Consider the following 15,097-nt stretch of genomic DNA (forward strand, 5'->3'; position numbering starts at 1 on the left):
GAGCTGCGCCATCTAAGGTTGTTTGTATCAACGCTGTGCGTCGATGTATCCAATTTTGATGTAGCGGCGTATTAATTGGTTCAGGTCCTATATTTAAAATTAAATTTGCTGTTACTGCATTTAAATAATCTTCTACAGAATATTCAGGGTCTGTTCCTGTGAATACCATTAGTGGTCTATTTGATGTTATTGATGATCCACCCATAAGGTATGGATTCATTGTCATCTGTAGTGACTCTGCGGCATTTGGCATTTGCGAAAAATTTGAAAGTTGATTTTTTGTTATCTCGTGTTGCTGAAGGTAGTATGGGAGTGGTATTTCATTTTGCATTTGAGTTGGTTGATACGAGTGCATAGTCATTGGGTTTTGTGGTTGAATTGGTTGAAAAGATTGTTTATTTATTGGATTTGACATATGGATTGGTTGTTGATTTCGTGTATCTGTTGGATTTGGAGAAAAAATTCTATTATATGTATGAGGTCGTCGCGATCCTTGTTTACGATATTCTTGGGTATATGGTGCAAAAATGTCTGGTTGTATATAATCATCGTCAGATGATAAGTAATCCGTTTGATGAGGTGCTTGCTTTTTATTTTTATTTTGTTGAAAGAAGAGGTAACTTTCACTGTGGTCTTGTGGAGGACGTGAATTAGTCCGAAAATTTACTGAGTTGGTTGTTGTCATTGGGTTATCCCAATAGTGAGAACATACATGATTATTATTAGTTTTTCGTGGGGGATAGTTTGTTTTTGATGAATGTGCATAATTATAATTGTGTTCTGCAAAAGTGTTTCTTGTGAACGTTCTTCGTGATTTTGATGGTACTGTCATAGGTCTATATGTTCGATAATCCATTTGTGAATATTTTGGAGCAACCGAAGGTTTAACGGTTGATTGTAAGGTTACTTGTGCCAATGAAGTATTTGTATTTTTTGGTGTTGTTAAATTTGGATGTATTGGTGAAATACTTTGTTGTGTAGTTTTTGTTGTTTGGACAATTTCTTCACTTATGAAGTGTGATGGTGTTTGGATATCTTGTTGTGTAAGATTTCTAGTTCCATTAAGGTTTTCATTATGTACGACGGTCGAATTTAAACTGTTATTTTGTGTATCGGGTAAAAATGTGTTGTAGTTTAACGGTGTTGCATCAATGGTTAGTGGTACTACTTTTACATAATCTCTTTGGTAAGATATTGTAGTTATTGCTTGACTTGAGATTGATTGTGGAATGTTTATAAATGCATGATGAGACCATTCAGGGTCCCAAACGTAGTCTGACTGTTCTGTAATGGCAGTATCATCATTTGGATTTTGAGGTCTGAAATTTTTTCTTGCTTGTGAAATTAAGTCTATATTGTGTGTGAAAAAATCTATTATAAACCATGCCAAAATGTTTTGTAAGTCATGTTTTGTGTGTTGTGAAACATCGTCTTTAGTGAAATTTTCTTTGATTATATGTAGGAAGGTTGAAAATAATGTAATTTCTTGTCGTACTTTTGTATGTTTGGATGTTTCAGTTGGTGAGATACTTTGAAATTCAGTTTTTTCTAATATAGAAACATAGGTATATATTATTGCAAAAACTTCGTTAGTGAATATGGAGTTTGCTCTTTGTGAATTATGATATTGTATGCTTTTAATATATTCTAAGAATACTTTTGAAAATTCTAATTCAAGATCGTCTGTTTGAATTACATATTTTCGATGATTCGGATTTGGTGTGCTGAATTCTATGGTGTAGATTCCGTATTGTTGTGTTAAATTACATATATCTTTCAGATAAGGTTCAATAATTTGTCTTTTGATTTTTACATCTGGGAACTCTGCTTTACATGGGCTGATTCCGGGTTCAAACAAATTTAAGAGTAAATTCTTGCAAAAATTCTTGCTCATTTTTTCGTTTAATGACTGTTAATATATAACTATCGATGTGTCTAATTGGTTGATTCCAATTATACAAGTGTACTGGTTTGTGTTTATATTGCTTTTTTATTCTTCTTTTTTCTCTTTTTGATGAATTTGAAGTTGTTTCTGAATCGGAAAAATATAATTGATCGTGAATGGGACAATTTTTATCAATTGATTCCTTTAATTTGTAGAGTTCATCTAAATTGCTGGCTTCTGATTCTGAAAATGCGTTTCTATTTTTTGAAAATCTTTTTCGTGTGATTTGTCTTTGTTTGTTTATTTTTTTGTCTTTTTTTGTCAGTTGTTTTGTTCTAATGTATCCAACTGTTTGCGTATGAGGTGTGATTAAAAGGTCGTATTTTTGGTTATCTATCTCGCAGTTGTGTAAAACGATTGTTTGTTTATTTCCTAGATTTTTGAATGACATAAGGTTTAGGATGAGGGATGCAAAAAGTTGTTAGGTAATTTCTATTTTCTTAGACTGTTAGTCCTTACGATTTTTTGGTTAGCTTAACCTGGGTCTTTTTGTTCAGGGTTGGAGAGAAAAGTATATCGATTCCGAAGAATGATTTTTTACTTTCTCGTGGCTAGTCTAAGCTAAGGTGTTAACTTACTTAATCTTACTTAGGGGTAGTGATTGTGTTCAAGGGTTGGAGAATAGTAAATCGATCCACAAGGTTCAGGTATAATTAGAACGCAAGTAGTTCGTTAGATAGTATTTTAAACTTACTAAGTCTAATATTTATCCTGGGTCTGGTAAGAGGAGGGTTCAAGTGAAGGATGAATAACCGAAGTTCTTCACTGTTTATCCTAATTTGAATTAAATCCTAGTTTTATTAAAAAATTTCTATTAATCTTGGGTCGTTTGGAAGGGTTGGATAGTGAATCGACGTTTGAGGTCATTAGACACTTGCTAAGTGGGTGGGGAGAACACAATTGTTCTTTTTGATCCAAGGATAGGCCTTGATGATCAGGGTTTAATTTTAGTGAAATAGAAAATTAATTAAAATCCAAGGATAAGCCTTGATATTTAAGTGAATTTAAGTTTAAAATGGTTTAAGTTTATCTAGGAAAAAGATTTAGTTTTTTAATGATATTAGTGAACTTATGTTTGCTGTTATGTTTATGTGATAAAGCTGGGACAACAGATGATTTTAAGATTACTAACAATTTATTGTCATGCTACTAATTTTTATTTTCATTTTCAATAAATATTTTTCAAACATGTTTTATATAAGACTGCAGAAGTTATGAAAACAATCTGAGATTATTTTATCAATCGTTATTGCATATTAATAATTTTGTTTAGCGCCTGAAATGATCATGAAGATTTACTTCAAGTTTTTATGTTTGCAAATGAAAATCTAAATTCATTGCTAATAAGATTCTAAATATAAAAGTTTGTGTTGGCTTTTGCCGTACGATCATAAAACTATTTGGTAAGTTTCTACTTTGTCGTATGTCGTCCCTTGTTCGAGGTCTTCTTCCAATTCCGGATAGTTCTGTTATCGTTCGGAATATCGGCTCTGATCTATTGAGTCGTAGAGACATTTCGATTAAATTATTGCCGTATAACATTTTAAAAATGTTTTTTTTAAATTCTAATCTATTTTTTGGTTAATTCTAAGCTATTAAGGTCTTTTGCGAGACTTATGTTCGCACCAGATGAGTTATGACCTATGTGGTTAACTCATAGAGTAATTTCGGATAGGGTACACCGTCTGCTCGTCACGCTATCTTATTTTCGGCCGGATAGATTCGTGCAACTTCTTAGTCTAATGCCGATCCTAATCTTACTCGTATACTTTCTAGTCTCAGGGTGTTTAACTAGTCTCTGCTAGGCTCAATAGATCTAGGGTATACTGGTTTGTTGCGGCTGCTGAAGTTCTCTTGGAGAGACAACTAATATCTAAGTTAAATTCAAATCTCTCTGGTGCTGAAATTACAAGTAATTTCAGCACTTACAAATAAGTGGGTTGTTAGTTAGATGGATCATGATTGGTTAATATTAAATACTTTACAGTGGTAAAATATCTAATTTATCCAATCATAAAATGTAGTTTGGATCAGGTTCCAATAGGAATGCGACAGAACACATTTCTGAGAAATACAAAACCAATCCAGTTGAGCATAAATGAAATGTGTTTTTATTTTTTATAGGGGGGGGGGGGGGGAGATTCTTTACAAGGTGGGGGGGGATAGTTAACATATCCAAATATCGTATAGTGTCTTCAACTTTTGTAACAAGTTTTGGCGAATCTAATATTGAATTTCTACTGGCGAACCTAAAAACTTAGCGCAAGTTTGGATTCGCGTGTTTTGAGTAGCAAATTCTGATACCATGAGCGAATTTCAAGATTAAGTCGAGTGATACTAAAATCCCATAGAAAGCGGCATCAATTGTTAGCTCTAAGATCCCGTTCCGAGTAAATTTTTTTTAGGATGATCTGAAATTGCATTTTTCATCTAAATTTCAGAAGTGAAACATGTTATGTAAAAATAACGCTTGGGTGCTTAAGATGGATCCTCTTTAACTATATCCCCCTATAAAGAAACAAATCAACGGTTAAGCATATGAGAAATTTATACCTAGTAACGAATCTCTCCCCCTCCCCTCTTTTGTAAAAATATATATAGTGAAGACAGGCTCTAATAACTTATTATTTTGGAATTTATATAAACATATATACATATGAGTTTTCTTACAGATAGGAGATGTAGTCGGAGGTGGTATGGCAGATGCAGTCGAATGGAGAATCAATATGGAACATTGCACTCTACCAAATTTCTTTTTCTGCCTCGTTCCTAACGTTCCCGATGCCACAACGGAAGCAGTTCACCAGACATACCTCGAGTACTTTTCGTCCATACCCGACCTGCACCAGTTCACTAGTAGTGGTGAGAAGTACGGATTCGTGTACTTCGAATATGGGAAGTATGGTCTTGTTCCTTCTCTGAAAGTCGCCACTTTCATGGACAAGTCAGGTGAGACGAATATAGTTCGGAGTCTTTTGTAACTGAGCAATTGAACTAACGCTTTTTAAAATCTAGAAACAACTTTTTGCTCCAGGTTCTGCGTTGCAATGGCAGTAAAAAGAAGTTCAAAAAATCATTACCTAGAAAGTTCTAAAAATCATTACCAAAACATTATATCATTTTAACTACACCCAAACAAAATGGAAGTTTTTTTGAATATCCCTTCAATAGTTGGCAATTTCAGATCCTGATTGCGTGGAGCCTGTCACGAATGTATTCACCCACTCTGAGACGGGGGCCGAGCTGTTAGCTGAGATGCGCCCCCTCCCCCACATAGACACAGTTGTTCTGCAGAACTACAGGGGACAATACACTTGCTGGACCAGATCGGTAGGGTAACTTCTCGAGCGCACTTTGATATGTTTTAAGATAACTGCAATTTCTTTTTTGAATGTCTTAAAGTCTTTTTCAGATCTGCAATGATAATTGGCTTCCCGCGCGGTCAAAGTTGACAGTAGAATTGATTTCAATCGAATTAAATCGATTATTATACAGATATTATGCTATGTAAAAATCAGTTTATGGTAGACCATTCACATATGAAAACCAACTTAGAATGGAATTAAACTAATTGCAAAATAAAAAAAATTTTGGAAGGTGGAACATCCATAAAACACATTACGAGGTCAAACTGTGTACTGGATAGGCGCACAATTTTGTGTCTGTATGTTCCTGGATTCCAAAAACTAATCTTTAAACGTGTTCCAAAATGTAAGTGATTCCACTTACAAAACTTCAGTGAATTCCGCGTACAATTGAGTGTAACGTAAATTTTCTCGGCACAATTGTTGTGTCGTGGATTCCGCAAACTGTAAGTGGATTCCGCGAAATGTAACCGGATTCCGAATTCTGTTAGTGGATTCCGAATTTTGTTCAAATAGAACTTGTATATGAACAATTAAAAGCTGAGCTGGAATTCTCATCTCTACCAATGCGGAATTTAAAAGTGAAATCAAATCATGTAATTAAAAGATACAATTTTAAACGCTACTATTTATATACATAAATGTAAACGGAATCCGCAAAGAATTTGCGGATTCCACTTACACTTTGCGGATTCCGCTTACAGTTTTGGATTCTGCAACGGCTCAGTTTAACTATGCACATGTCTTATTGTTTGTTTATGGGCTCCACAAACTCTTTTGGATTCCGCAAACTTGTCTATTTTTTGGAGCAATTTTGAGCGGAACATCGTTTTAAGCATTTGTTTGTGGAATCCATAACAACAAAGAAGATCAAAGAAAAATAGCAATGATGTGGATTCCGCAACAAATCTGATTTTGGCCTGCTGTGGAACCCGCTTACAATGCACAGAATGCACAGTTTGGCTTCGTAATGCAGTCAACTAAATTGCTTTAGTTTTGCTTTTCTTTCGAAACTTGAAAAGTTTCTCACTCAAGAAAAATCTCGGATCAACCGTCCAATCTACTCCCCCTCCCTAAGTGACATACATTAGAATGTCTTCCCCAAGAATATGAATTCTGAAAGATAATCCAATATGTATCTCATACAAACGCGCGCATAATGTAACAATTTCAAAGTTTTTTAATGCAATGTACTATGATGGGCCACAAATTAGTGAAACAAGATTTTTAGTCATGTTTCGATAAATATTTCTGCTAAATAGAGAATATATCATTCTCTTCAAATTTAGATTGTATAAAATTCGTATTTTCCCCCTTAAATCGCTTTTGTTAGGCAATTGAACATATAATCGAAAACTCAACTTAGAACAATTATTTTTGGCGCAGAAAAGTTGCAAGTTTTTCATACTTTTTGTTTTCAGGCAAATTTCAAAACAAAGAGTCAATTGAAAAAGATACATTATTATTTAAATTGCAGTTTTCTCTTTTTTAAATAGTTGACAAAATCTGAATAAATTCTTCAACTATTCTTTTCAAAATGATCCCAGAGACAAGCATAAAAGTCAATTTTATTAACAAAAAATCCAAAGAAACAGACTCCAAAAAACAAAAACGTGGTTTTAAATCAATTTAAGTTCAACTGGTTGTGATTTTTAAGGCTCAATTTTTGTATAACAAACTGTTTTTATTTCAGTTTAAATTGAGTTCATAAGTATTTGCTGCCTTATCTGTATAAAATTGATTGCAATACGTTTCTTGTCGAGACGGGTTGATTATAAGTGTGGTATTCCCTAAATCCTATCTAAAAAGTGAACTAAAATTAAGGTTGATTACTAGTAAAGTTAATAAGTAGATATGGAATAATAGAATTGTTTAGCAACTATAATTTTTCAATAGTTTACGAAGAGTGATTTAGCTTTAGCAGCGCAAAGCTGATGAACATAATAGACACAATTGGCAGGTGTCTACTTCATAGCGATCAAACGATCAACATTAAAAGAATATAGGACAATTCATTTCAACCTTATGTCCTAAAACAATTGGTGGTCAACACACTATCACCACATTTTGCCCTCTAGGAAAATTTCGTACAAAGTGTGAAGTTCATTTCACTGTAAGCAAAGTAATCAAAGAGTTTCAAAAGCTTAATCAGTTTTCTTACCTTGAACTTGGTCTGGTTTATAAACCGCAAACATAGGTCTTTTCAAATTTCTCCTTGGCGATGGTGACGATGTTTTCCCTGACGGACGAAGACGGAAAATCCCCCGGCGATATTTGAATTGTCTGAACCTTCTCCTCGCCTGAGTTCTCTTCCAAACTCTTAATTGAATGTTTTAGCGGCCAAAGAACTGAGTTTGCCGCTTATTTCTGCCTGCTGACCGGTTCGAACTATTTGATACTTGTAAGTCTTTGTCTTCGTTTCCACTCCTTTCGTTTCAATTCTTCTCTCGTCTGGATGATTCTGAAGTTTTGGTTTCTTCAGACTTCTGTTCCGCTTCTACTGAAGTGGTTCGAGAGCCAGTTGCTTTCTTCGCATCCCCTTCCTTGCTTAGTGAAGGCTTCGTCTTCCACACTATTGTAACCGACGATATGGCTCCTGTTTTCCCTTTCTCCACATTGGGTATAGACTATATCGAACAGTTTTCCGCTACATTCTGACTTGTTCTCCGCACATTCTTTGCTACAATTGGCACTGATGATATCGGGCACTTGTTTGTCGTCTGGATTTCTGGCTCATTCACTCTTGGTACTGCCTGTACTTCATTTTCCGGGGAGCTACTCGAAGACAAAGTTAAGTCTATATTCCGCCGCTTGGGATGTTTCGCTGTACATTTGGCGAGGCTGTATATCTGGCTGCTAAATCTGATAGCTTTTTCTTGGATATCTTCGTCAATGATATATACAGCTTTCTTGTCTTTGCTAGTAGTTTATCTAATTTTCGCAAAAGGTTCGTCTTTATTTTCTTAATCTGAATCTTCTATCGATGATGATACCGGAGATACGTCTGGCCTCGCAGACTATGTACTGGTGGTCTGTTCGGTTTGGTCGAACTGTCTCGATATAGCGGCTTCCTCGGCGTACTTGCGGCTGGTGTCTTTGAACCTAAATCTGAACAATGTACTGATATGGATTTCGGTTAGATGTTTTGTGGTTCTTCCTAATTACTTTCCTCTTATCTGTGATGTAGGTGTTGTTAGTAATTCTAACAAGTTTTTCATTAACAATTTTGAAAAATGGCCGGCCCGATTTCCTATCCAACATCTTTCGATAATTAACTACTTTCTCCGGATAATGCAGTAGATCGATTGGCCTCTGACCTGACATCTCTTGTTCTTCATGATATCATCAGTTTCTACATCAAATCTTAGTGTCCCTTCAAGGAGATCGCTTCCGAAACTCGCTTCGAGAAGATGGTTCCTGTCTGTCAGTTTCTTCAGCGCTTCTGATTCCTCTTCATGTGTGAGGTGCCTCTTGTGCAGTTTCCAATCAATTGCCGCCTTTGCCAGATTCTCTAGGGCCCTGATGCTATCTGGTTCTTCCGCTGACGTTTTCAATTTTGTTGAAACGTCTCTACTCACCATTCCCTTCCTGACAACATTCAGTCTGGTCCTTGAATCGGCCAATTCTCGCATTTGTTCTGGCTTCAGCATGCATCTCTCGAGCTTTATTTGATCTGAATCTAAAGAATAGATTAGTTTATCCCTAAAAATAAACCATTCTGTATTTGGTTTTCGGCCATATTGGAGTTCAAATGGGAAGTTCTTTAGGATACTGTGACGTGTTATACGAATATCTTCTAATATCGATTTTACTGCTGATTGAGTATCCTCAAAGTTTGGGTCCAACTGCATAGTGCCTAATTTCTTTTTCAGAGTCTGTATACACCTTTCCATCAATCCGCAACCGGGTTCATATGTGGTTCATCCTCTTAGATTTGCAAGACTCTGCTAGCTTAGCGTTTTTTGATCCAAACTAATGATCTGTTCTCAAATTTTTCGGTATGCTATGTTGATTTATGTAGTTATTAAGAACTTTAAGTATTTTTTCGCTGCCCGAGCTTCTAATAATTTAATAATCATGTCAGATGGATATTTCGGAAACCGGTCAATTGCAACTTGAATAAAAAAAATTCTTCTTTTGAATCTAACATGGGTCCAACGAAGTCCACTTGAAGCTCTTTGTTCGGTCCGGAGAGGTCTGGCAGAGGTTCTGATGGGTTGAAAGATTTGAATGTTTTGAGGTCCTTATCATACAGGGAGCATGATCAGCAAGATTGGAATATAACTATGATTTCTCTGTGCATCTTCGGCCACCAGAGATATTGTGCAGCGTCTACCATGGCTTTCTGAGATGGGTGTGTTCTATGCAGTCGAGCCTTAACAGTCTTCCTCAGACAAGTAGGAATCGCCACCCTGTTGTCGACGATGATACAGTCGTTGATCACTGATGCATCGTCACAGAAGTTGGCCAAGTAGCAGCCCAGTCGTAGTAATCCCTCTCTATCCTTTGCTAGTATAGGCTTCCTTAGTTGTCCTAAATAACTGTCTTCTGTTGTCAGTTCCCCGACTAGGTCCGCATCTAGGATCTTTTGGAGTCCTGTTGTGAAAGACTTTGGTTCTGGTGTGAGAATCGGGATTTTCGGTGTCGTCGTGTTTCTGGCCTGGCTTGGGATCATATTGACTCTCACTAACTTCTTCGCCATGTTCACCCTGAAGTTCGAAAGTATTATGGCATAGTTCACCTTGTGTCACTCTATTGCGTTTCGTGTTTGCATTGAGGGTTTCTACTGGTTGTCACGATTCAGCCCTGCTTCTCTCAATGATTTTTTTAAGGAGGGTCAACTTTACTCATATGGTTTCTCTGAAAATTCAATATTTTTAAGTTATCTAGTATTGAAGAACTTAAGCTGATGAGCTTTAGATGTAACGTCGGAGACGATGATTTCTTATATTTCTGGCTGAATATAACTTCGCCTCCTCTGACTAGTTGAATTCTGCTCGGACACCCTCTCGTGGTGATCTGGTTAGATGCGGCAAAGTCTTGAATAAATTACAAATAGTTTATTCCGATTGGTTGAAAATTCCGCCTCATGTAACTTCGCCATCTCGCAATGAGTTGCAAATTTGCATAAACTGTTTTGATTGGTTAAAATATTTGCTGCGTAAAATGCAATATGTACAGGAGGGATGTGGATTTGCATGAAGTAATTTAATCGGCCATTTTAAGAATCGCATGACAAGGCGCCCTCTTGCGGATGTTTGTACATTCGCATATTCGCTTGTGATTGGATGGGACTTATGGATCGATTGTTGCTTCTAAATCGGCGGTTCTATTCCATTGATTTGATTGGGTAAAATTTTTGTATACATCATTGTCTCCCTTTTCCGGCAATCGGGTAACTAATTGTAGTCTTTTGATTAAAATCCTCTCAAAAAAAACTAAATTTCTATGGGTATAGACTGTTCGTTTTTTGATGAGCGTGAATTAACTGAAGTATTTTAAGGTAAAAGGTTTTTTTTTGATATTTTTGGTGGCGTATTGATCACTCTAAATGCCTTATTGATATTTCAAAGGCCTTGATTACGAATTTCTCATCGTATTTTGAAATAGGTGGTGCCGCAAACTTAGGACTTCTCGAGAAGTAATCAGCCATTCATATTTTAGCGCCTGCAATGTTGGATGGCAACATTCTGTCTGCCCATCTGGTTAATCTGGACTGGTAAATCTTATTTTCACAATTTTTTGTCAAAGCTGTAACTGTAGCTTTATGGTCGATTAGAATTTGAAATTGGTTCCCCAGCAAATAGCTTCTGAAAAATTCGCATGAACAAACGACTTCGAGCAGTTCCAGCTCGTTTAAGCTATACTTTTGTTCAGCTGTAAAAGTAACCGTTAAAGTGAAGGTAATTGGTACTCATTTGTCCGGTTCTATCTCTTGCTCCAACGCTGCTTTTTTTTTTATTTGCCCCCGGCCTGCTCAGTGCAGGACCAACCGTGGCGGAGGGGGAGATGTCATCCATTTCGCCGCAGCCGGTCCCACCTTGAGGAGGCGGATGACACTGGGACCCCTCCTCAACGCTGCTCCCAATCCCTTGTGACTTGCATCACATTTAATCCTTCCTTGTTTGGATGAGTCATAATAGTACATTTTGTTTGGGTATGTTGGCATTCAGTTCTGATATATTTTGAAAAGCGTTGTTTGCCTCTTCACTCTAAATGAACTTCTTCTGGTTGTGTGCTTGTAGTGATGATTGCAGTGGCTCAGTGTACTTTTGTAGATTAGCATTAAATCTGGATATATGATTCAATATACCCATACAAGATCTGAGCTGTTTCAGAGATTTTGGTGGTTGTAGAGCTAATACTGTTTCTATCTTTGAGTGTTTCGGTCTTATTCCTGTATCGTCGATCTCGAATTCCAGCCAGATTAGGTTGGTTTTTGAGAATTCGCTTTTACTCATTTTTATAGCAAATCATTCTGTGTCTAATCTTGATAAAACTTCGTCGACTATTTCGTTATGGCTGTTAATTGGTCCTTTTGACACTTTTAAGATATCATCTAAGAAACAGATTACTCCTTGTATTCCTTTAATTGTGTTGTCCATCGCCTTCTGAAATTCCTTCCGCATGCCTGATAATCCATAAAAACCGGTTTTAAAACTTCATGATCCCGTAAATTCCAAATAAACTATGCTAAAGTTACACTGTTTGCTGACGGATTCATTTACTGGTACTAACTGAATGCATATTTCAGGTCTGAAGACGTAAACCAAACTGTGCCTTCTGATTTGGACTTCTGTTATGTTTAGGTGATAAAGCTGGGACAACAGATGATTTTAAGATTACTAACAATTTATTGTCATGCTACTAATTTTTATTTTCATTTTCAATAAATATTTTTCAAACATGTTTTATATAAGACTGCAGAAATTATGAAAACAATCTGAGATTATTTTATCAATCGTTATTGCATATTAATAATTTTGTTTAGCGCCTGAAATGATCATGAAGATTTACTTCAAATTTTTATGTTTGCAAATGAAAATCTAAATTCATTGCTAATAAGATTCTAAATATAAAAGTTTGTGTTGGCTTTTGCCGTACGATCATAAAACTATTTGGTAAGTTTCTACTTTGTCGTATGTCGTCCCTTGTTCGAAGTCTTCTTCCAATTCCGGATAGTTCTGTTATCGTTCGGAATATCGGCTCTGATCTATTGAGTCGTAGAGACATTTCGATTAAATTATTGCCGTATAACATTTTAAAAATGTTTTGTCTAAATTCTAATCTATTTTTTGGTTAATTCTAAGCTATTAAGGTCTTTTGCGAGACTTATGGTCGCACCAGATGAGTTATGACCTATGTGGTTAACTCATAGAGTAATTTCGGATAGGGTACACCGTCTGCTCGTCACGCTATCTTATTTTCGGCCGGATAGATTCGTGCAACTTCTTAGTCTAATGCCGATCCTAATCTTACTCGTATACTTTCTAGTCTCAGGGTGTTTAACTAGTCTCTGCTAGGCTCAATAGATCTAGGGTATACTGGTTTGTTGCGGCTGCTGAAGTTCTCTTGGAGAGACAACTAATATCTAAGTTAAATTCAAATCTCTCTGGTGCTGAAATTACAAGTAATTTCAGCACTTACAAATAAGTGGGTTGTTAGTTAGATGGATCATGATTGGTTAATATTAAATACTTTACAGTGGTAAAATATCTAATTTATCCAATCATAAAATGTAGTTTGGATCAGGTTCCAATAGGAATGCGACAGAACACATTTCTGAGAAATACAAAACCAATCCAGTTGAGCATAAATGAAATGTGTTTTTATTTTTTATAGGGTGGGGGGGGGAGATTCTTTACAAGGTGGGGGGGGGATAGTTAACATATCCAAATATCGTATAGTGTCTTCAACTTTTGTAACAAGTTTTGGCGAATCTAATATTGAATTTCTACTGGCGAACCTAAAAACTTAGCGCAAGTTTGGATTCGCGTGTTTTGAGTAGCAAATCCTGATACCATGAGCAAATTTCAAGATTAAGTCGAGTGATACTAAAATCCCATAGAAAGCGGCATCAATTGTTAGCTCTAAGATCCCGTTCCGAGTAAATTTTTTTTAGGACGATCTGAAATTGCATTTTTCATCTAAATTTCAGAAGTGAAACATGTTATGTAAAAATAACGCTTGGGTGCTTAAGATGGATCCTCTTTAACTATATCCTCCTATAAAGAAACAAATCAACGGTTAAGCATATGAGAAATTTATACCTAGTAACGAATCTCTCCCCCTCCCCTCTTTTGTAAAAATATATATAGTGAAGACAGGCTCTAATAACTTATTAATTTGGAATTTATATAAACGTATATACATATGATCTTTCTTACAGATAGGAGGTGTAGTCGGAGGTGCTATGGCAGATGCAGTCGAATGGAGAATCAATATGGAACATTGCACTCTACCAAATTTCTTTTTCTGCATCGTTCCTGACGTTCCCGATGCCACAACGGAAGCAGTTCACCAGACATACCTCGAGTACTTTTCGTCCATACCCGACCTGCACCAGTTCACTAGTAGTGGTGAGAAGTACGGATTCGTGTACTTCGAATATGGGAAGTATGGTCTTGTTCCTTCTCTGAAAGTGGCCACTTTCATGGACAAGTCAGGTGAGACGAATATAGTTCGGAGTTTTTTGTAACTGAGCAATTGAACTAACGCTTTTTAAAATCTAGAAACAACTTTTTGCTCCAGGTTCTGCGTTGCAATGGCAGTAAAAAGAAGTTCAAAAAATCATTACTTAGAAAGTTCTAAAAATCATTACCAAAACATTATATAATTTTAACTACACCCAAACAAAATGGAAGTTTTTTTGAATATCCCTTCAATAGTTGGCAATTTCAGATCCTGATTGCGTGGAGCCTGTCACGAATGTATTCACCCACTCTGAGACGGGGGCCGAGCTGTTAGCTGAGATGCGCCCCCTCCCCCACATAGACACAGTTGTTCTGCAGAACTACAGGGGACAATACACTTGCTGGACCAGATCGGTAGGGTAACTTCTCGAGCGCACTTTGATATGTTTTAAGATAACTGCAATTACTTTTTGAACGTCTTAAACCTTCTTCAGATCTGCAAAGATAATTGGCTTCCTGCGCGGACAAAGTTGACAGTAGAATTGATTCCAATCGAATTAAATCGATTATTATACAGATATTATACTATGTAAAAATCAGTTTATGGTAGACCATTCACATATGAAAACCAACTTAGAATGGAATTAAACTAATTGCGAAATAAAAAGATTTTTGGAAGGTGGATACATCCATAAAATACATTACGAGGGCAAACTGTGTACTGGATAGGCGCACAATTTTGTGTCTGTATGTTCCTGGATTCCAAAAACTTATCTTCAAACATGTTCCAAAATGTAAGTGGATTCCACTTACAAAACTTCCGTGGATTCCGCGTACATATGAATGTAACGTAAATTTCGTCGGCACAATTGTTGTGTCGCGGATTCCGCAACTGTAAGTGGATTCCGCAAAATGTAACCGGATTCCGACGAACTCTGTTAGTGGATTCCGAATTTTGCTCAATATTGAACTTGCATATGAACAATTAAAAGCTGAGCTGGAATTCTTATCTCTACCAATGCGGAATTTAAAAGTAAAATCAAATCATGTAATTAAAAGATACAACTTTAAACGGTACTACTTATATACATAAATGTAAACGGAATCCGCAAACAATTTGCGGATTCCACTTACACTTTGCGGATTCCGCTTAC

At 36.3% G+C, this 15,097-nt stretch overlaps 1 protein-coding gene across 1 annotated transcript in view; it reads left to right on the forward strand.

Moving 5' to 3' along the window:
* Positions 1–15,097, forward strand: part of LOC134840091 (uncharacterized) — an 82,285-nt gene that overhangs the window by 26,412 nt on the left and 40,776 nt on the right. Inside the window, exons 3-4 of the mRNA XM_063855783.1 lie at positions 13,700–13,976; positions 14,212–14,357. Of these exons, the coding sequence (XP_063711853.1) occupies positions 13,700–13,976; positions 14,212–14,357 (423 nt within the window). The remainder of the gene's footprint in view (positions 1–13,699; positions 13,977–14,211; positions 14,358–15,097) is intronic.

This window comes from Symsagittifera roscoffensis, chromosome 2, assembly GCF_963678635.1.
Source record: "Symsagittifera roscoffensis chromosome 2, txSymRosc1.1, whole genome shotgun sequence".
NCBI classification, from domain to species: Eukaryota; Metazoa; Xenacoelomorpha; order Acoela; family Convolutidae; genus Symsagittifera; species Symsagittifera roscoffensis.